This window comes from Salmo trutta, chromosome 1 (assembly GCF_901001165.1).
Source record: "Salmo trutta chromosome 1, fSalTru1.1, whole genome shotgun sequence".
In the NCBI taxonomy this organism is placed as follows: domain Eukaryota; kingdom Metazoa; phylum Chordata; class Actinopteri; order Salmoniformes; family Salmonidae; genus Salmo; species Salmo trutta.
The window spans coordinates 8119794-8143108 of record NC_042957.1 but is presented as its reverse complement, the minus strand read 5'-3'; the positions used below and the strand labels follow the sequence as shown (position 1 = coordinate 8143108).

The following is a 23315-nucleotide window of genomic DNA, read 5'->3' as shown; positions in this document are numbered from 1 at the left end:
TGAAAGGAGATTTAAGGGTAGCTAATACCTTAACCTTAATCTGTACGGGGTTTCTCTACCTAACAGAATAAACCTGGAGCCAGATAAACATATAAAGGCATGGATTTAACCTACAATGTTGAAATGCTGTTTGTAAACTCCTGCTGTTGATGTTGTATAGAGTTTCATGTTTCCAGGTTGAATGTTGGATGTCTTGTTTGATGCAAGTCTGATGTCTTGAAAATATTCAACAAGGACTTTCAGTTCTCACACTATGACCCCTAAATACCCTAGATCTGTTTGAGCTACACTATCTCTATGTGCTCACACTATTCATGTCAGCTGAACAAAGCACACACACAGACAAACACACACAGACAAACACACACACACACACACACACACACAGACACACGTGAGTGGATTAGAATGAAATATAAGTATCTACATTCATGAATATGGAAAGAAAATGTCACACACACACACACAGACACACACAGACAGACAGACAGACAGACAGACAGACAGACAGACAGACAGACAGACAGACAGACAGACAGACAGACACACAGACACACAGACAGACAGACAGACACACAGACACACAGACAGACAGACAGACAGACAGACAGACAGACACACACACACACGCTGAGCTGAGCACTATAAGGGGTTATTCAGACATCTGAGCCAGCTGTCATGTGGTTGGTTGATGAAGGAGGGAATAGACCTCCTGCTGGCAGACCCAGGGGCTTTGCAGCTCAGCAAGTGCACCTGGACACACTAGAGTAATGTCCTGTATAATGTCCAGTATAGTATAACTTGACATACTAGAGTAATGTCTAGTATAGTGTAACTTGACACACCAGAGTAATGTCCAGTATAATGTCCATGCCACACCTTGACCATAGAGAGCCCTTGTTTTTCTATGGTGTAGTAGGTCAGGGCGTGACTAGGGGGTAGTCTAGTTTATATTTCTATGTTGTGTTCTAGTTTATATTTTCTATGTTGGTGTTTTGTATGATTCCCAATTAGAGGCAGCTGGTAATCGTTGTCTCTAATTGGGGATCATATTTAGGTAGCTATTTTACCCACCTGTGTTTGTGGGATATTATTTTGTGTTTGTGCCTGTGCACCACGTAGTCACGTTTAGTTGTTCATTTATTTGATTTATTTGTTTTTGGCTTGAAGTTTCACTTTGGAATAAAGATGTGGAACTCTACACACGCTGCGCCTTGGTCCCGTTCTTACGACAACCGTGACAGTCCAGTATAGTATAACTTGACACACTAGAGTAATGTCCAGTATAGTGTCCAGTATAGGCCTCTTCAGAAATGATCTCGGAGCCTCAGGATGAGGAGCCATCCACCTCCTCAGCCACACAGGTGTCTTCACAAATGTTGTCTGAGCCTGAGGATGAGGATGAGGATGAGCCTGAGGATGAGCCTGAGGATGAGGATGAGCCTGAGGATGAGGATGAGCCTGAGGATGAGCCTGAGGATGAGCCTGAGGATGAGCCTGAGGATGAGGATGAGGATGAGGATGGATCCATTTGCCTCCACTTCTCCCCAGCAGGATTCTTCAGGTGTGTGTGTGTGTGTTGGTACACGCACACGTGTTTGTGTGCATCCCTGCATAACATAAACAAAATAAATCATTTCCCTTTTGTAAAGTTTTAAGTTTCCATATTGTAAGTAACAATGATAATTTTATTATTACTGGGTATGTATGTGGGATGTTCCATCACTATAAATGCTGTGAATAACGTGTGTAAACTAATGCCCATGTGCTCTCCATTAGAAATCCCTGTAGCAGCTTCCCCACCAAATCCTGCTGCTGAGGATGAACCACTGTCTACAGACAATGCAGACTGGCCTTCAGTTCTGACTGACAGAATTAAGACACAACTGGTTTGCAGAGGACCAAGTGAGGTACCACCTAACTTTGTTTTCCCAAGGAATGAGAGTGATGGAAGAAGTTGCCACCACCAGTATTTCAGGAAGACCTTGGGGAGTGATTGAAAAAAATCCCTAGAAGTTGGTTGGTGTATTCTGAAAGAAACAACAAACAGCCTCTTCTGCTTCTTCTGCAAACTCTTTTCTAAGAAGAAAATTAATTTAACAAACTCAGGACTGACAGACTGGAAACATGCAAGTTCTTTGCTGACTTCACACGACAGCAGTCCAGAACACCAAAACGGCATGAAAACACGGTAAGAACTGGTAATGAGGATAAAAAAAAGGGGAAACGATTGATAAGCACGAGATGGTACTTATGGAGGCTGAGAGGATAAGATGAAGAGAGGTGTTGACACATCTGACTGCTATTGTACCATCTCTGACAATTAGAAATATGGCACTAAGGGGACACACACAAACACTGTACTCTCCATCACATGGACATTTCCTCAAAGAGGTTGAACTGATGAACTGATGATCCAGTCATGAAAGAGCACCTTAACCGTGTCCAAAAAGGGACCTTGAGTCACACCAACAGCTACCTTGGCCACCAAATACAGAATGAACTCATTGATTTGCTGAGAAGCAAGGTCATTTCAATAATGGTGAGTGACATCAAGCTGGCAAATTCTTCTCTATCATTCTAGATTGCACCTCAGATGTCAGCCACACTGAACAGTTGTGATTAGAATTGTGTCACTGAAGGAGGAGCCCCACATAAAGGAACATTTTATGGGGTTTTTGGAGGCAGAGGAGTTCACGGGATTTGGCATCCCTGATTCTCAACAGACTAGAGGAGCTTAACATTCCATTTGAGGACTGCAGAGGACAGTCTGATGATAATGAGAGGCACAAACAAAGGTGTCCAAGCCAGACTCCTGGAAATGAATCCAAGAGCTCTATTTGTGCCATGTGGCGCTCACACATTGAACCTGGTTGTGGATGATGCTGCTAAAAGTTCTATCGACGCCACAGGTTACTTTGGCATCTTACAACAAACGGTACACTTTGTTCTCAGCCTCCACACAGTGATGGGTCATCCTGAAAAAACATGTGGACATAACTTTGAAGCTGTGGACTGAGACAAGGTGAGAGAGTAAAGTTAAGAGTGTCGAGCCACTGAGGTATCAGGCAGCAGCGGTGAGAGAGGCATTGATTGAGGTTAGGGATCAAACCAAAGACCCTGTGATAAAGATTGAGGCCCAGTCCTTGTCAGAGGTGGGATCATAATGCTTCAGCATCTGTACAGTGGTGTGGTATGACATCTGGAGCCAGATCCAACATGTGAGCAAGCTGATGTAGTCTCCCAGTATGCATGTGGATGTTGCAGTCAGTCTTCTCAGAAAGACAGAGAGAGGTCTCAGCAACTACAGGGCAACAGGCTTTATGACTGCACAAATGTCAGCCAAGGATATTGGCGAGGGTATGAATGTAGAGGCCGTTCTACAACAAAAAAGGCGGAGGTCCACAAAGCGGCACTTTTCATACGAATCATTTGATGAGCTTTTGAGTGATGCCCTGAAGAAGCTGGAGGTGACATTTTTCAATGTCGTTGTTGATGCTGCAACCTCAGCCCTTCAGGAAAGATTTTCCACATTGGAAAATGTGGGAGAGAAGGTTGGAGTGCTGTCAACCTTCCAAAGTCTCTCCAATGAGGAGCTGACAGAACAATGTGAGGCCCTTAGTGTGACACTGCACTATAAAGAACACTCAGACTTGGATGGCAGAGAGCTTGCACAGGAACTGAAGAACTTGCCTGACTTGCCATCGAAGACCATGACCCTGCTTGAGCTGCTGATATTTTTACATGAAAGGGAGCTCTCAGAAATGTATCCAAATTTGTGGACTGCTCTCAGAATTGGTCTTACTCTTACAGTGACGGTAGCTGAAGCAGAGGGCCTTCCCTGTGGCTCAGTTGGTAGAGCATGGTGTTTGCAACGCCAGCATGGTGTGTGCAACGCCATGGTTGTGGGTTCGGTTCCCACGGGGGGCCAGTACCAAAAAAAACAAATGCATGAAATGAAATGTATGCATTCACTACTGTAAGTCGCTCTGGATAAGAGCGTCTGCTAAATGACTAAAATGTAAATGTAAGAGCTTTTCAAAGCTGAAGCTCATCAAATCCTACCTGAGGTCCACCATGTCACAGGAACGCCTTAGTGGCCTTGCCGTCATCAGTATTAACCATGCAATTGCTGGGCAGATTTCTTATGAAGATGTAATTTATGACTAGGCATCAAGGAAGGTAAGAAAGGTCAGGTTTTAGATGGCAGTTGTCCAATTTAGTTTGTGTGTTGTTTGAAGTGCAATAGTATAATAATCAGGTTCTCTTCTTTATACGTGTGTTATTCTATTTGTGTGATATAGGATTTGTGCAATTTAGTTTTATTTGTGTGTTTTTTGTTAGCAATAGGTTAATAGTGTAATAATTCGATTACCTTTTTTATCTTATATATATACTACTATTTGTTTCTATTTGTCTTTGTTACTTCTTTGTGATATTTGTGAGCCTTATTTTTGTATATATTTTTAGATTTATATAGTTCGCCCATGGAGCCATACAAGCTAGAACCGCCACTGGATTTGCTTATTATAAGGAATACAAAAGGATTTATACTTTTACTTTTGAAGTATATATTTTAGCAATTACATTTACTTTTGATACTTAAGTATGTTTAAGCAATTATACACGAGGGGGTGTGGTATATGGCCAATATACCACGGCTAAGGGATGGTCTTGTTGCTGACTGCCTGGATACAGCCCTTAGCTGTGGTGTATTGGCCATATGTCACAAACAGCCGAGGTGCCTTATTGATATTATAAACTGGTTAACAACGTAATTAGAGCAGTAAAAATACATATTTTGTCATACCCGTGGTGTACGGTCTGATATACCACGGCTGTCAGCCAATCAGCATTCAGGGCTCAAATCACCCTGTTTATAATTAAAAACAAATACTTTTAGACTTTGAATCAAGTAGTATGTGAGTTATAGATCTGTTATATTCATTGAAAGCAAGTCTAAGAAGTGGTAGATATGTTCTATGTGCGCTATTTCTATGCTTCCCATTGTTATGTTTAATTTTGCTTATTTTAGTTCCGGTTTTGTACAGCAGCTTCAAACAGCTGAAAATACAATATTTTTCATTATGGAAAATATAATTCACAGCGAATCAGATGGTACAATGATTTTCAACACAATTTCTGCTTGTTTTGTCACATAAACTGAAATTATGTGAACTATTCTAGTTTTAGCAACGAGGAAATGGCAAAGCTATTAGGCACTGCATCTCAGTGTTACTATAGTACGTGGTTCGAATCCAGACTGTCTTGCATCCGGCCGTGATTGGGAATCCCATAGGGCGGCGCACAATTGGCCCAGCGTCGTTGGGGTTTGGCCGGAGTAGACGTCATTGTAAATAAGAATTTGTTCTTAACTGACCTGCCTGGTTAAACATATATATATTTAATCTTGTTGCACTCTGTTACACCATAGTCCACTAGATGTCAGCAGTGTCTTCAACAACACTGTGTGCTGCTTTCACAGCATCATATGCAGCGGGACACGTGTTTCTTCAAGAACTGTGTTGGCTACATGTGTTATAAGGCGGCATAATGTAACTACAACCCCTGAAGGTTAGGGTAAATAACTTCGGCCAAGCAGGCAGCATTTGTCAACCAGATTGGGCTATCAATTTCCCTCAATGTAGCCTGGGGCAGTGGTTGGGATATTGTAGAAACAGTAGGTAGGCTATGCCAAGGCTATAGTATGTAGCATACATCGTTTTTTGTTTCGTTAAAACAGCGTAAAGATACACCAGAACAAAAGAGAATAATATGGTGTTGAGCGGACAGTCGTCCTTGCAGACAAGGTCATCTATTTTCAATTGAGAATAATACGATTCTTAGGCTATAGTTGTTTTCAATAAATCAAAAGCAAAATGAAACACTATTATATTTTTAACTGTCTGTTCCATCTCAACAGAGAGAGAGAGAGAGATGTGCCTCCACGCCAACTTTGTATTCAACACAAGTATTGTCATTCCATTCTCCGTTCTGACCCATTCTTAATATCGCCACTAAACTGCCGACTCCAGCGTTTTGAACTTGAATTCCCGCGGAGTGACAGTGACAGACTTTGTAATTCCATTCAGCATCATTTAACAGCATCACTCTTCTCATCCTCGTCCGCTGGCCGAGGCGCGCTCCTCTCCTCTCCTCTCTTACCCACCGTAGCGCACTGCTGGCATTGGCAGCGGCAGGGAGTCCGCGGAGCGGGGAGGGCAGGCGTTGAATGACAGTACGCGGTGTGGTGTGCAGTGGACGCGGAGGGCTTACCCGGTCTGCCCTATATGGTTGTGGAATTAGCTCCATGCTAATATCGGCAGGAGAGGCAAAGCATCGCGTTTATATCTAGTCTACTGCCTCTTTAGTCAGTGGTGTTTTTCAGAGTCTAAACAGGCTCCTTCACAGCCATGGCTGAGGGCGGAGAAGGAGAAGATGATATACAGTTCTTGCGAACTGTAAGTAGATATATTATTTGACTACTTTTTATGCATAACAAAAGCGTTTTTTTTTCTTGGATCGAGTGTGCATATGGCTTTATATGGCTACAACTGATGCTGGATAGAGAGAGAGAACGAGTCTGTCCTTCGCTCGAATACCTGGACTAATGCTACATCTGGATATAACAACTTTCTAAATTATTCTAATGCTCTGTCTTAAAATATATATTTTTGTGCATTTTTATTTTGGGGTGTTTTATATAATTAATGAGATTCTGCCCTTGTTGGGAAATGGTCCTGTAGGTGTATGGTGCACGCTATGGGCTGCAGCGCGGGGAGTTAGCGGCATTGTGGCTCCCGGAGCACCTGTCGCCACGACCTGTCGCCACAGTTCCAGCCACACTGGAATTAAAATGAAACTCCCAGCTGCACGTTCAAGGGGCACATTTATAGGCCTACATAACCATAAACAAATGTAAAAAATATGCAGGATAAAAGTTGTGATTTTTACATGAACGTCTTAATATGATTGGTTTAGAGTATGGTTGTGTTGTCAGATCTGTTGGCCTCTATAATGACAATTATTTATAGATTCAACTTGAAGAACATAAGGTTTCTTGGGGGGGGGGGGGGGGGGGGGGGGGGGGGGGGGGGGGGGGGGGGGGGGGGGGGTTTCTCGGGTTTTCTATCTGCGTGTGGGTTGTAGTCGTTTTCTGATAGGCTGTTGTTGATTTAATCGTCAAGCGAAAAGCTGAAGCTATTTTTACCTTTGTGCTTTGCTTTGACACAGAGTGAGGTGTTTTAATAAGTTCTGTTCACACGTTAGAGAACCCTAGGCAAGGCTCAGCTATTTTAGTGGTCGACGCAGATTGGTTTCTTACCATAGGATAGATGTTGGGGTACAAGGCAGTTATATTTGTAAACGATATGATGTACAGTATGTATGTTGGCCTGGTGTGAATAACTGGTTGACCATTGACATATCGGCTAGTCTGGACTGGCCTTTACCACCTTTGGACACTGGAGATGTGTGTGTCACCTATAACCCAGCTAATTCAGTATGGTTCCTAAAGAACTACTCTGGTATTAGGGTAACACCTGTCCTAAAGAACTACTCTGGTATTAGGGTAACACCTGTCCTAAAGAACTACTCTGGTATTAGGGTAACACCTGTCCTAAAGAACTACTCTGGTATTAGGGTAACACCTGTCCTAAATAACTACTCCGGTATTAGGGTAAAACCTGTCCTAAAAAACTACTCTGGTATTAGGGTAACACCTGTCCTAAATAACTACTCCGGTATTAGGGTAATACCTGTCCTAAATAACTACTCTGGTATTAGGGTAACACCTGTCCTAAAGAACTACTCTGGTATTAGGGTAACACCTGTCCTAAAGAACTACTCTGGTATTAGGGTAACACCTGTCCTAAAAAACTACTCTGGTATTAGGGTAACACCTGTCCTAAATAACTACTCTGGTATTAGGGTAACACCTGTCCTAAATAACTACTCTGGTATTAGGGTAACACCTGTCCTAAATAACTACTCCGGTATTAGGGTAACACCTGTCCTAAAGAACTACTCTAGTATTAGGGTTTAACCTGTCCTAAATAACTACTCCGGTATTAGGGTAAACCTGTCCTAATGGGCTACTGGTAGTAGACTATAGCTTGTGTACATTCAGATAATGACCTTTATTAAGAGGTCATTATAAAAGGCTTATGCCTAGCGCTTGGAGTTTGATCATTTGTGATATCTTAGACATGCTGTTGCTGATAAAGTGTCATACGATGGAGAATAACACATTACATTTGGTGGTTTTGGTTGTCGCTATAGGAGCAACTTGAATTTGGATGTTGATCCAAATGATTGAGTGAGCATAATTGATTTGTCTAGAGTTGGTTTTAGATCCATAGCGTACAGTACGTTACCATAGAGAGAAAACCAGTGGTGGCTGTTTGACAGGTGACAGGTCGGTCACCAGTGTTTAACAGGCCTGTGATATGCTGGCCCCGATGGCTCTCAGATTCCCCTGACACTCACACCACTCAATGGCATCCTGATTATCTGATGACAACAGACACATTCCAGGGGGGGCTTCCCACGGCCCCAAGTACACATTACATTTTGTCAATAGTATAATCCGGCTTTAGTCTGTCACAAAATACTATCAATAGTCAGTTGATACATAAACATTTACGTCAGTGTTAATTGAATTTGAAATCTGATCTTCCAAGATATGATTTATATGTAATTCATAATTGAGTTGTTAATTTGTTAATTTGTCATTTTAGCTTATGTAACATTACAGATATTATATTATTCCAACAGCAGGTCTATGTCCACTCATATTTTATATTTGTATCTTTAGATGTATTTATTCTTCAGGATATCTTCAAATATCTGAAATGCATTATCAACATCCACAACAAGCCCTGGTATTTAGAACGATGAACTGATCTTCCAAGATGTGTAGGCCTGGGATATGATTAAATGATCAGCATGCCATCAGATCTGGGGATCGAGGCCGGAGTGTGTTATGCTGTTGAGGTGTAAAAGTGATAAGCCTGGTAAAGCCTTGGGCGTCTCATACACCTAGGTCTCTGTCGGGAGGAATTAAGGAAAAGGATTTTGAGTGGAAGAGGGACGCGTTACATCCCCACGACAGCCTCAATATGAAGGATACCCCCTACTGACAGTTTAGTCATTGGGTGGGTGGGTGGGTATAACCTGTGGAACATTCCAACAGGAATCTGTTCCAAAAAACTTCGTAAATAACAAGGTTGTCAACAAACAACGCATACAAAGTTGTATAGCGGCAGAATAAGATACTTGGTAGGTAGTGGACTATTTAATTCAGTTTTTCACTCAACACGTTTATTCCGGAAAATGTCTGTCCTCACTCTGGTAGCCTATGGACAAAACATTAAGAATACGTTACGTGGTGAGTTGATGCCTATTATGCAGTTAGTTGATTTGATCATGCTACTTTGTATCCGTTGTTTTTTAACAACCTTGTACTTTACGAAGTTTTTGGAACATATTCCCGTTAGAACGTTCCACAAATTATACCCACGAAGTTAGGTGCGACTTGAAGACTTTGTAGTTCTTTAATTTGGCCAGAACAGACCGACACAAGCTACGTTTCCATCCAACTGGAGACATATTTTCAAGATTATATTCTAAAATCCGCATGAAAACATTACGCGCATTTTCCCCCAAGAGACGTGTTTCCATCAAATTGATTTGTTGCGGATAAAAGACTGTGCGTGATGACGTAGTGCACATAAACAAATACATGTTGTTCTTAAATTCCCATGTACTGAATACAAAAATACAAGTTAAATGTGTTTCCATTGCATTTTTAACTCTACTGATGGTTTTCTCACCTCCCAAAAATGTTGTTTTAAATAGCGACTGTGCCCCAACAGTTTGCAGAGACAGTGTGGGTATAGCCTATATACATGATGAGATTATTGTGGACAAACGACAGCCAAGCATCGATGATCATGTCACCAGAATAAGACCTTCAATATTTATTGGAAAGGAGCATCAAGCTCATCACCTTGCACTTTCACCACCCTGTGAAGTTTATCATCATGTATTTCATCTGTAGCCTAATAAACTGCGTGCTTTCCCGACGAGCCGTAATGTGATGGTCACTAAACATGTCATCGTCTGCCTCCCAAGTTTACTTGATGCTTATTAAATCAATATTTGCACATAAAAACGTTTCCACCGATAAATATCGCATAATTAATTTACCAACGCAAAAAGATCCCACCGTGTCTATAGTATTTTGTTTTGTCGACATTTGGAAAGTCTACTAACAAATGTTCTTGCTCCGTCAGGCCTGGCATTAAACATTTTTATCCAACATGTAGCCTACTTTACTCCATAGAAAGGTTGGATGGAAACCTGATTACAGAATTCAAATGGCCGTGGCTTTTATCTGCAGTATTGGCAGCTGTTGAATTGTATGGCCTTATTATTTCACTGATAGAATATTCTGTCCGTGGCGCTATTTCAGGCATCATGACTGTCTATGTTCAGAATATTAAAGATGACAGAACTCCCTGTATTGCTGTCTGATGAGCATTAGCAACAGGTACACGAGCGTTTCCTTTTGAATCGGTAATGGGGTTGCAGTCCTAGACAATAAAATATGGAAGAACTATCAACACAACAACAAAATAAGGGAATTTATGTTGCACATCAACTGATGTGTATTCACAAGAAGTGTAGCTTTTTGTGATAATTGGTAATGAGGTTGTAGTCTTGGCAAATGGAAAACAACATGTAAGTATTTGAAGCATTTTCATGAAATTGGACTTGTTGTTCATCATCTCAGTTACAAAGTGTGATTGTGGAGTCAGAAGTTCAAAAGCTTGGATGTACAGTAGTGCTGAGCGATTAACCAACATTTCGTTTTTTTCATTTATTAAGCAACTAATAGACCCACATTAAATTACTTGAAAAGTATTTAGTGTTTTGTGAGCCCAAGCGCCGTTTCTATAGAGGGAAATAAAATAATTTATGAGAAAAGTCATGTCAAGAACTATGTGGGACGCTGGGCAGAAGGGAGTTGTAGTTTTCATTGAGCAGTATTCAACCAAATTCAGTGCAAGAACGTGGTAATTATCTACAATGCCCACAATCCATTGCGCCTGTTTTTTTCCATCTCAGACCGAGATGAATTTACTATGTTAGGTTAGAAACACACAGACTTGCATAGAGAGGAATGTACACAACACACCAACTAGAAGGTTAGAGAAAGTTGAATGATTCCTTATCTACTTTGAAGAACTAGTCAAATGATTTCGTCAGACAGCTCTGCAGCATGCTTAGGCAGGCTAGCCTAGCTAAATAGGATAACTAAAGACTACAGTATGGGGAGCAGAAAGAAAGTTGTCTGGCTTTTTGGCTGCTACTGCCTTAACAGAGATGAGATGATGACTTTAAGGAATGAAAAATAATAAAGTCATCAAATAAAAACTAAGTAACAAACACAACTGAAAATGTTAATTATTTCATAGTAATTTCCTGGTTTTTCTATTGATGTCTACACAATGTAGACCTGACAGAGACAATATTCAATATTTTAAATATTTTGGCAATTGAATGTTCACTATTTTTGGCTTTGGAATGTCCTTTAAAAGCGCTAAAATCATTTTAATGTCATTATTTCATAATGCATTTAATGAATGTTTTAAAAAATTGTTGAAATCGCACACCGTGATTATTTTTAAACCAAACCGACCTCAAAAGCACTAATCGCTCAGCACTAAATCTACGTGTAACTGCCAAAATAAAGGAAACACCAACATAAAGTGTGTTAGTAGTGCATTGGGTCACCACCAGCCAAAACAGCTTTAATGCACCTTGGTATATCTTCTACAAGTGTCTAGATCTCTATTGGAGGGATGTGACACCATTCTTCCACAAGAAATTCCATAATTTTGTGTTTTGTTGATGGTGATGGAAAGCGGTGTCTCTGGTTCCGCTCCAGAATCTCTTAGAGGTGTTCAGTTGGGTTGAGATCTGGTGACTGAGACGGCCATGGCCATTTACATCGTTTTCATGCTCATAAAACCATTCGGTGTCCGCTCTTGCCCTATGGATGGAGGGGCGTTGTCATCCTACGGGGGCATAGCCATGATAGGCAAAATAATGGCCTGCCCAGCATTTTTATACATGCCCCTAAGCATGATGGGATTTCTTTGCTTAATTAAGTTAGGAACCACTCCTGTGTGGAAGCACCTGCTTTCAATATACTTTGTATACCTCATTTACTTAAGTGTTTCCATTATTTTGGCAGTTAGACGTATATTTCTATTCCAATGATATCAAACTTTGTGGTTGTGATGTCATACGTGTCATTAACTCAAGGGGTGATATGCAGAGTTCTGTAGGTAGATGCACCTTTAAACGCCCGGTATCTACACCTTTAATCCCAGGTAAGGTGCTTTTCCCAGTCCCTAGCCTCGTCCCATTCCCCCCCCCCCCCCCATGCAGTAGCAGTAGCAGCAGCACAATGCTTATTTGGAGTTGATGTTGTTCTGGAAGCATTCTACATTTCATAGCACAACTCTTTATATTTAGCCTCGTAAAAAAAACAGATGCTGCCAAAGCCCATGTATACACATTGTACACGCGCTCCCCTGCTTGCTGGCTCTCGCCCACACCACACCACACCACACCACACCATGGGTCAACATTGCATCAGCTGGCCAGATAGCACAAGACCAGTGGCATTTTAGCACCATTTTTTATAGGGATGAACCAGTATTTAGATAATAAACAGCTTGCTACCGCAGAGTTTTATTAGGGTATGAAGATATAGTCAGGACTGTGGAAAATAAGAAGAGGGTAGCTGTAGGAACAACACTGTGGAGAATCTGTTAGAAGCACTTTGAATATTAATGCTGTTGTTTGATTACATTACTGTATCTCAGTGATTCACTTTGTAGTTATTGTACGATGACTCATCTTTGTTTTAGGCTGTTTTGACTAAGATATAAACAAAACAAAATTTACAAATATCTGCTGTGTTTGACACAAAAATGTAGCAGTTTTGTTAAATGTTTCCCAGTGTTTGAACAGTTTATTAGCACTGCTGCTGTTCAAATTCATTCAAATCTGACCACTTTGTCCACAAAAAGATGATTGCATGTCTTTGGGGATCTCTGTCATGTTACAGGGCTGGTGAGAGAACACTAGGATACATGTGGGGTAGTAGAGGTGGTCGGCAGTGGTTTCTATTACAATTAAAATATCATTGTTAGACTCCCCGTCTCTCCAGAGCTCTTTCATCCTGTTGTCTCTGGAAATGAAATGAGAGGATTTAAACTGCTGGGCCAGAGCCACTTGAGATTGGTTTGCAGCCAGGTGGATTCCAGCCAGGTGGATTCCAGCCAGGTGGATTTCAGCCAGGTGGATTTCAGCCAAAGGTGTCTGACTGTCTGTGCCTCTGTGGTACCACAGACAGGTAATGATATGGGGGCCAGCTTCCTGAATCCAGATTAGTCCTACAAATGTATTAATAATCTGCCTTTATTAGAAAACTGAAATTGGTCCTTTAAAGTTTGGAACAAACCATTGTTGTGTGTTTGGGGTTAGGTTAACCTGTGGTATTGTAGACATGACAGGGCTCAGAGTCATCACTATCCTCCAGGAGAGGCTCAGAGTCACCATCTGCCCTCACTAGGGGCTCAGAATCATCACTGTCCTCCACTAGGGGCTCAGAGTCATCACTATCCTCCAGGAGAGGCGCAGAGTCACCATCTGTCCTCCACTGGGGGCTCAGAATCATCACTGTCCTCCACTAGGGGCTCAGAGTCATCACTGTCCTCCACTAGGGGCTCAGAGTGATGACTGAGCCCCTAGTGAGGGCAGATGGTGACTCTGAGCCTCTCCTGGAGGATAGTGATGACTCTGAGCCCTGTCATGACTCTGAGCCCCTGAGCACTGTCGTCACTAGGAGCTCAGTCATCACTGTCCTCGGGGCTCAGAGTCATCACTGTCCTCCACTAGGGGCTCAGAGTCCTTACTGTCCTAGGGACTTAGTCATCACTGTCCTCAGGGCTCAGAGTCATCACTGTCCTAGGGGCTCAGAGTCATCACTGTCCTCCACTAGGGGCTCAGAGTCATCACTGTCCTCCACTAGGGGCTCAGAGTCATCACTGTCCTCCACAAGGGGCTCAGAGTCATCACTGTCCTCCACTAGGGGCTCAGAGTCATCACTGTCCTCCACTAGGGGTTCAGAGTCATCACTGCCTTCCACTAGGGGCTCAGAGTCATCACTGTCCTCCCCTAGGTGCTCAGAGTCATCACTGTCCTCCACTAGATGGTCAAAGCCATCACGGTCCTCCACTAAGGGCTCAGAGTCATCACTGTCCTCCACAAGGGGCTCAGAGTCATCCCTGTCCTCCACTAGGGGCTCAGAGTCATCACTGTCCTCCACTAGGGTCTGGGAGTCATCACTGTCCTCCACTAGGGGTTCAGAGTCATCACTGTCCTCCACTAGGGGTTCAGAGTCACCATCTGTCCTAGGGGTTCAGAGTCATCACTGTTCTCCCTTAGGTGCTCAGAGTCATCACTGTCCTCCACTAGGGGCTCAGAGTCATCACTGTCCTCCACTAGGGGTTCAGAGTCACCATCTGTCCTAGGGGTTCAGAGTCATCACTGTTCTCCCTTAGGTGCTCAGAGTCATCACTGTCCTCCACTAGGTGCTCAGAGTCATCACTGTTCTCCTCTAGGGGCTCAGAGTCATCACTGTTCTCGTCTAGGGGCTCAGAGTCATCACTGTCCTAGGGGCTTAGTCATCACTGTCCTCAGGGCTCAGAGTCATCACTGTCCTCCACTAGGGGCTCAGAGTCATCACTGTTCTCCTCTAGGGGCTCAGAGTCATCACTGTCCTCCACTAGGGGCTCAGAGTCATCACTGTTCTCCCCTAGGTGCTCAGAGTCATCACTGTTCTCCACTAGATGGTCAAAGTCATCACTGTCCTCCACTGGGGGCTCAGAGTCCTCACTGTCCTCCACTGGGGGCTCAGAGTCCTCACTGTCCTCCACTAGGGGCTCAGAGTCATCACTGTCTTAGGGGCTTAGAGTCATCACTGTCCTCCACTAGGGGCTCAGAGTCCTCACTGTCCTAGGGGCTTATAGTCATCACTGTCCTCCACTAGGGGCTCAGAGTCCTCACTGTCCTAGGGGATCAGAGTCATCACTGTACTCCACTAGGGGATCAGAGTCATCACTGTACTCCACTAGGGGCTAGTCATCAGTGCTGAAGGACATGGTGTCTGCTGCTCCGGTGCCTAATATTTACTTACTTTACTTTGATTTTGGTCTGGCAGTGTTTCCCTATATCGTTACTTAGGCAGGGTGGGATCTCTTGCTTAGCTCTGTTGCAACCTTCCTAAAATACTTTTGTTTGGTTACATTTGAAATGTTATTCTTTATTTTAGCCCTGGATGCTTCTCTGGAGCCCTACCCTAGGAAAGATACTCTAGAGCTCTACCCTAGGAAAGATACTCTAGAGCTCTACCCTAGGAAAGATACTCTAGAGCTCTACCCTCGGAAAGATACTCTAGAGCTCTACCCTAGGAAAGATACTCTAGAGCTCTACCCTAGGAAAGATACTCTAGAGCTCTACCCTAGGAAAGATACTCTAGAGCTCTACCCTAGGAAAGATACTCTAGAGCTCTACCCTAGGAAAGATACTCTAGAGCTCTACCCTAGGAAAGATACTCTAGAGCTCTACCCTAGGAAGATACTCTAGAGCTCTACCCTAGGAAAGATACTCTAGAGCTCTACCCTAGGAAAGATACTCTAGAGCTCTACCCTAGGAAAGATACTCTAGAGCTCTTACCCTAGGAAAGATACTCTAGAGCTCTACCCTAGGAAAGATACTCTAGAGCTCTACCCTAGGAAAGATACTCTAGAGCTCTACCCTAGGAAAGATACTCTAGAGCTCTACCCTAGGAAAGATACTCTAGAGCTCTACCCTAGGAAAGATACTCTAGAGCTCTACCCTAGGAAAGATACTCTAGAGCTCTACCCTAGGAAAGATACTCTAGAGCTCTACCCTAGGAAAGATACTCTAGAGCTCTACCCTAGGAAAGATACTCTAGAGCTCTACCCTAGGAAAGATACTCTAGAGCTCTACCCTAGGAAAGATACTCTAGAGCTCTACCCTAGGAAAGATACTCTAGAGCTCTACCCTAGGAAAGATACTCTAGAGCTCTACCCTAGGAAAGATACTCTAGAGCTCTACCCTAGGAAAGATACTCTAGAGCTCTACCCTAGGAAAGATACTCTAGAGCTCTACCCTAGGAAAGATACTCTAGAGCTCTACCCTAGGAAAGATACTCTAGAGCTCTACCCTAGGAAAGATACTCTAGAGCTCTACCCTAGGAAAGATACTCTAGAGCTCTACCCTAGGAAAGATACTCTAGAGCTCTACCCTAGGAAAGATACTCTAGAGCTCTACCCTAGGAAAGATACTCTAGAGCTCTACCCTAGGAAAGATACTCTAGAGCTCTACCCTAGGAAAGATACTCTAGAGCTCTACCCTAGGAAAGATACTCTAGAGCTCTACCCTAGGAAAGATACTCTAGAGCTCTACCCTAGGAAAGATACTCTAGAGCTCTACCCTAGGAAAGATACTCTAGAGCTCTACCCTAGGAAAGATACTCTAGAGCTCTACCCTAGGAAATATACTCTAGAGCTTTACCCTAGGAAAGATACTCTAGAGCTCTACCCTAGGAAAGATACTCTAGAGCTCTACCCTAGGAAATATACTCTAGAGCTCTACCCTAGGAAAGATACTCTAGAGCTCTACCCTAGGAAAGATACTCTAGAGCTCTACCCTAGGAAAGATACTCTAGAGCTCTACCCTAGGAAAGATACTCTAGAGCTCTACCCTAGGAAAGATACTCTAGAGCTCTACCCTAGGAAAGATACTCTAGAGCTCTACCCTAGGAAAGATACTCTAGAGCTCTACCCTAGGAAAGATACTCTAGAGCTCTACCCTAGGAAAGATACTCTAGAGCTCTACCCTAGGAAAGATACTCTAGAGCTCTACCCTAGGAAAGATACTCTAGAGCTCTACCCTAGGAAAGATAAGAGTAACCTGTATGGTTGCTGCTGTATTACAAAGGGCATGGGTGAAGTAAATTGTTATTAAACTGTGCCCGTCGTGAATCAGGCTATGGGAAGTCGTTCGGTCCATCACTCACTCAAGGACCCTGACGGCAGTTTGTTTGCCAAACCCTGTCATGTTTGTTGCATTATGTCCATAGCTTTGAACCAATGTTGACAAGCTCATGAAGCTTCTATGAATTCTGAAAGATGTGGGCCAAGGCTGTTTGTCAACACTGCATTGACTGGGTAGAGAGAGAGGTGATTTTAAATGATCTCCTTTTTACCTATTAATATAGTCTAGAGGTTACCCTGATCTATTAATATAGTCTAGAGGTTACCCTGATCTATTAATACAGTCTAGAGGTTACCCTGATCTATTAATACAGTCTAGAGGTTACCCTGATCTATTAATACAGTCTAGAGGTTACCCTGATCTATTACTACAGTCTAGAGGTTACCCTGATCTATTAATACAGTCTAGAGGTTACCCTGATCTATTAATACAGTCTAGAGGTTACCCTGATCTATTACTACAGAGGTTACCCTGATCTATTAATACAGTCTAGAGGTTACCCTGATCTATTAATACAGTCTAGAGGTTACCCTGATCTATTACTACAGTCTAGAGGTTACCCTGATCTATTAATACAGTCTAGAGGTTACCCTGATCTATTAATACAGTCTAGAGGTTACCCTGATCTATTAATACAGTCTAGAGGTTACCCTGATCTATTAATACAGTCTAGAGGTTACCCTGATCTATTAATACAGTCTAGAGGTTACCCTGATCTATTAATACAGTCTAGAGATTACCCTGATCTATTACTACAGTCTAGAGGTTACCCTGATCTATTACTACAGTCTAGAGGTTACCCTGATCTATTACTACAGTCTAGAGGTTACCCTGATCTATTAATACAGTCTAGAGGTTACCCTGATCTATTACTACAGTCTAGAGGTTACCCTGATCTATTACTACAGTCTAGAGGTTACTCTGATCTATTACTACAGTCTAGAGGTTACCCTGATCTATTACTACAGTCTAGAGGTTACCCTGATCTATTAATACAGTCTAGAGGTTACCCTGATCTATTACTACATATAAAGCATTATTCCTGCTTATACCAAGTTATAAAGCATTATTCCTGCTTATACCAAGTTATAAAGCATTATTCCTGCTTATACCAAGTTATAAAGCATTATTCCTGCTAATAGCAATCTATAAAGATTAGAACTGCAGGCAAAACATTTACCAAAAGTTGTTGTTGCGATATGTTCTATTTGAGGCCCTGAGCTTTGCCTCTCTGTCTTGTGCTGTCCATTCTCGATTAGCCCCAAGGAGATCCATCCGTGTGGGCATTGTTATTGAGAGCTTGATCTTACCACGTGGGTGTTGGTTGCTTAGAGTAGATCTCTTCTTCAATTAGCTACAGTATCACAGTAAGTACAACTGCGTGAAACGTGAGGTGACTCTCAAGATAAATAATTGCCTTCATTAATCAATGGAGAGGACTGAAATAGGATCTGTACTGCTGAGATTTGGGTTTGTTTGGGCCTGGGGAGGATACCAGTTTCATTACCATTTAAAGGCTGCCTTGAACGTTTCATAGTACGCACAAAGGCTTATCATTTTTTTAAGATAAATATTTTACTGTTACCTTTGACTTGGCCTGTATTATTTTAATTGTTTGGTTGAACCTTTATTTGCTTGCATCAACTGAATACTGAAGAGGAAAATGTTAGGAATCAATGGATAAGCAATCGAGGCCAATTTTTGTGTAAGAAGTTAGACCCTCCACCTCAGAAGTTTAAGAAAATGTTTTTTTAAATGTTTATTGTTGAATACACATTCTATCTAGCCAATAAGTTATTAGCCAAGTCTGTTGCAATAGTCAAGAACATGGATAATGTTGTCAGAGAACTCCTGCTGGTCTGTGTCTCGTCTCAGATCTTGACTGCAGAAGAACAACATTGTCTATTTCCATAGCTCACCCATCCGTGACATTGAGTTGCAGCCTCCCTGGAACAGATCAGGGATGACATTTTAGAGTCGATTGATGTGGAAACAGTTTCAATCGCTCTTAGCAGGTTCTAGCAGTGAAAATCACTGTCAACATATATTTTCCCTCAGATCCAGTCCAGATTCATAACTAATCTATCATATCAGAAACAATATCAAGTACTGACTTGTCAGACATCTATTACCAAATATGTGTTTTGCTCTGTTTCATTGTTTAAATGTGGGAATTTAATTTGACCACCCTGTTGCAAACTTTTAGTGTTTCCAAAGTTTAAGAAGGCTTATAAAGTTTGTAATTTCCGCTTAAAAATGTCAGACTTGCCTTAACTAACAATGTATTATAATTCACACAATAATTCACATTTCCTGTTGCTGCAGGATCATTTTCCTGCTGTGAGGAACTGGTCAGATCCTAAAAATAATCAAGTCAATTGTCTTGAATGGGGGAAATCACTCAGAATGGTCTGGAACCTGATTTTAAATTCAGTCTGTGAAGCTTCACACAACTTATATTTAAATATGGAATGACACAGTGCTGCTCTACTGAAGACTAACACGGATCTACTGTACCTGGGTCAGTAGTCTGTAAGCTTACACTTTATAGTGTGGAGAGCTTAAGGCCTCTATTGAATCCGCATCGCTGAAGTTCAAATCAAATCAAATCACATTTTATTTGTCACATGCGCCGAATACAACAGGTGTAGACCTTACAGTGAAATGCTTACTTACAAGCCCTTAGCCAACAATGCAGTTTTAAGGAAATACCTATAAAAAAAAGTAAGAGATAAGAATAACAAATAATTAAATAGCAGCAGTAAATAACAATAGCAGGGATGTATACAGGGGGTACCGGTACAGAGTCAATGTGGAGGCTATATACAGGTGGTACCGGTACAGCGTCAATGTGGAGGCTATATACAGGGTATTACGATACAGAGTCAATGTGGAGGCTATATACAGGGGGTACCGGTATAGAGTCAATGTGGAGGCTATATACAGGGGGTACCGGTACAGAGTCAATGTGGAGGCTATATACAGGGGGTACCGGTATAGAGTCAATGTGGAGGCTATATACAGGTGGTACCGGTACAGCGTCAATGTGGAGGCTATATACAGGGTATTACGGTACAGAGTCAATGTGGAGGCTATATACAGGGGGTACCGGTATAGAGTCAATGTGGAGGCTATATACAGGGGGTACCGGTACAGAGTCAATGTGGAGGCTATATACAGGTGGTACCGGTACAGAGTCAATGTGGAGGCTATATACAGGGGGTACCGGTACAGAGTCAATGTGGAGGCTATATACAGGGGGTACCGGTACAGAGTCAATGTGGAGGCTATATACAGGGGGTACCGGTACAGAGTCAATGTGGAGGCTATATACAGGGGTACCGGTACAGAGTCAATGTGGAGGCTATATACAGGGGGTACCGGTACAGAGTCAATGTGGAGGCTATATACAGGTGGTACCGGTACAGAGTCAATGTGGAGGCTATATACAGGTGGTACCGGTACAGAGTCAATGTGGAGGCTATATACAGGTGGTACCGGTACAGAGTCAATGTGGAGGCTATATACAGGGTGTACCGGTACAGAGTCAATGTGGAGGCTATATACAGGGGGTACCGGTACAGAGTCATGTGGAGGCTATATACAGGTGGTACCGGTACAGAGTCAATGTGGAGGCTATATACAGGTGGTACCGGTACAGAGTCAATGTGGAGGCTATATACAGGGTGTACCGGTACAGAGTCAATGTGTCAATGTGCGGGGGCACTGGTGTTGAGGTAATTTAGGTAATTATGTACATGTAGGTAGAGTTATTAAAGTGGCTATGCATAGATAATAACAGAGTAGCAGCAGCGTAGGGGTGGGGGGGGGCAATGCAAATATTAGCTGTTCAGGAGTCTTATGGTTTGGGGTAGAAGCTGTTTAGAAGCCTCTTGAACCTAGACTTGGCGCTCCGGTACTGCTTGCCGTGCGGTAGCAGAGAGAACAGTCTATGACTAGGGTGGCTGGAGACTTTGACAATTTTTAGGGCCTTCCTCTGACACCGCCTGGCATAGAGGTCATGGATGGCAGGAAGCTTGGCCCCGGTGATGTACTGGGCCGTACGCACTACCCTCTGTAGTGCCTTGCGGTCGGAGGCCGAGCAGTTGCCATACCAGGCAGTGATGCAACCAGTCAGGATGCTCTCGATGGTGCAGCTCTATAACCTTTTCAGGATCTGAGTACCCATGCCAAATCTTTTCAGTTTCCTGAGGGGGAATAGGTTTTGTCATGCCCTCTTCACGACTGTCTTCAGCTTCACAGTGTTATTGAAATTTAAAGGCAATGTTCCCGCTTTAGCGGAGACTGCATTCACAGTAAACACTGCATATGTCGGGTCAATCGGAAATTACTTTTAAATTTCTATGGCAGAATCTGTAACGCTTCAGCTTTACTGATTAAATAGAGCTCTAACTTGGCCTGAAATGGCTGACTGGCTCACTTCACTCCTAAAGTACCTGAACGTGCTTTATCGCTTTCTCTTTCTGTCTCTCTCCATCTCCCTCCCTCTCTCTCTCTCTCTCTCTCTCTCTCTCTCTCTCTCTTTCTCTCCATCCCCCCTCTCTCTCTCTCTCCATACCCCCCTCTCTCTCTTTCTGTCTCTCTCCTTCTCCCTCTGTCTCTCTATTTTTCTCTATCTCTGCCTATCTCTCTCACTTTCTCACTCATCCTTCCCTCCTCTCTCTCTCTCTCTCTCTCCATTTCCTCCCTCACTCCCTGTCTCTCTCTCCATCTCCCCTCTCTCTCTCTCCCTCTCTCTCTCTCTCTCTCTCTGTGTCTCTCTCCATCCCCCCTCTCTCTCTCTCCATCCCCCCTCTCTCTATCACTCTGTCTCTCCTTCTCCCCCTCCCTCTGTCTGTCTCTCTCTCTCTCTGTCTCACTCACCATCTCCCCCCTCTCAATTCAATTCATTTCAATTTGCTTTATTGGCATGACATAACAATGTACATATTGCCAAAGCTTACGTTTGGATATTTACAATATTACAATTAAAATAATCAAAATTGTCAACGAGACAACAGTAACAACGTTAACCAAGGGTCAAAATAACCGTTGAATAATAACAATATAGTGGACATGTGCAGGTTGATTGGTCTGTCAGACACTGTCCCTCATCTTATGGCAGGCAGCAGCTCTCTGCGTCCTCCCCCAACAGGACGGGTAGCCTATCCTCATCAGAGAGGTCTTTGAAACCTTGAATAAGGGTTTCAAATTTGGGAAAATTACACTCTCTAATTGTTTTATATTTTTTACATTTTGCCAGGAAATGCAGCTCTGTCTCAGGTTCTGCTGTTGTGCAGTGGTTGCACAGCCTTTCCTCTACAGGGAGCCAGGTTTTCCTATGTCTCTTTCTCTTTCACCTTCCCCTGTCTCTCTCTCCATTTCTCCCCTCACTATCTGTCACTCTCTCTCATCATCTTCCCCCTCACTCTCTCTCTCTCCATTTCCCCCTCACCCTCTGTCTCTCTCTCTCACCCCCCCTCTCTCTACCTCCCTCTCTCCCTCCACCTCCCTTATCACTCTCTTTCATGCTGGACAGACAACTAGGTAGATGACATACAGAGAGTCACCTTAGCACCCCCCAGCCATCCAAATCAAATCACATGTTATTGGTTGTGTGCACAGTTCAGCAGGTGTTATGGCGGGTGCAGCGAAATGCTTATGTTCTTAGCTCTTATCAATCAATGCAGTAAATGTCAACAAGATGTACTACAGCAGTAGATTTTACACCAGATATGTCCGGGTTAAAAGTAGTGCACTATATAGGGAATAGGGTGCCATTTGAGGCCCTTCAGTGTTACTGATGCAGTGCTCAGCCTTGCATGCCTTGCTTATTTTATTTGGAGTTGCTTCAAGGCAATATGCTGCTTCAAGGCAATATGCTGCTTCAAGGCAATATGCATGCAAAGTAAGCCTGAAAAGAAAATCTAATTTGTAATACTGACACTGTATAACTCTTTGGGGCCACGAACCGTTTCGATATTGGGAGAGAAATTGTTAGACTTTTATTTTTATTATTACTTTTTTCACTATATGCCTTCTCGCTCTCTCTCTCTCTCTCTCTCTCTGTCTGTCTGTCTGTCTCTCTTTCTCGCTCTCTCTCTCCCTCTCTCTCTCTCTCTGTCTGTCTGTCTGTCTGTCTCCCTCTCTCT

General features: G+C 42.9%; 1 protein-coding gene across 3 annotated transcripts in view; it reads left to right on the top strand.

Annotated features, from left to right (window-relative positions):
* The first annotated feature begins 6298 nt into the window (after nucleotides 1-6298).
* Nucleotides 6299-23315, top strand: part of ryr3 (ryanodine receptor 3) — a 242265-nt gene continuing 225248 nt past the window's right edge. For all 3 annotated transcript variants that reach the window (XM_029704372.1, XM_029704286.1, XM_029704198.1), the window contains exon 1: nucleotides 6299-6461. In XM_029704372.1, coding sequence (XP_029560232.1) covers nucleotides 6414-6461 — 48 coding nt within the window. In that variant the 5' untranslated portion in view covers nucleotides 6299-6413. The remainder of the gene's footprint in view (nucleotides 6462-23315) is intronic.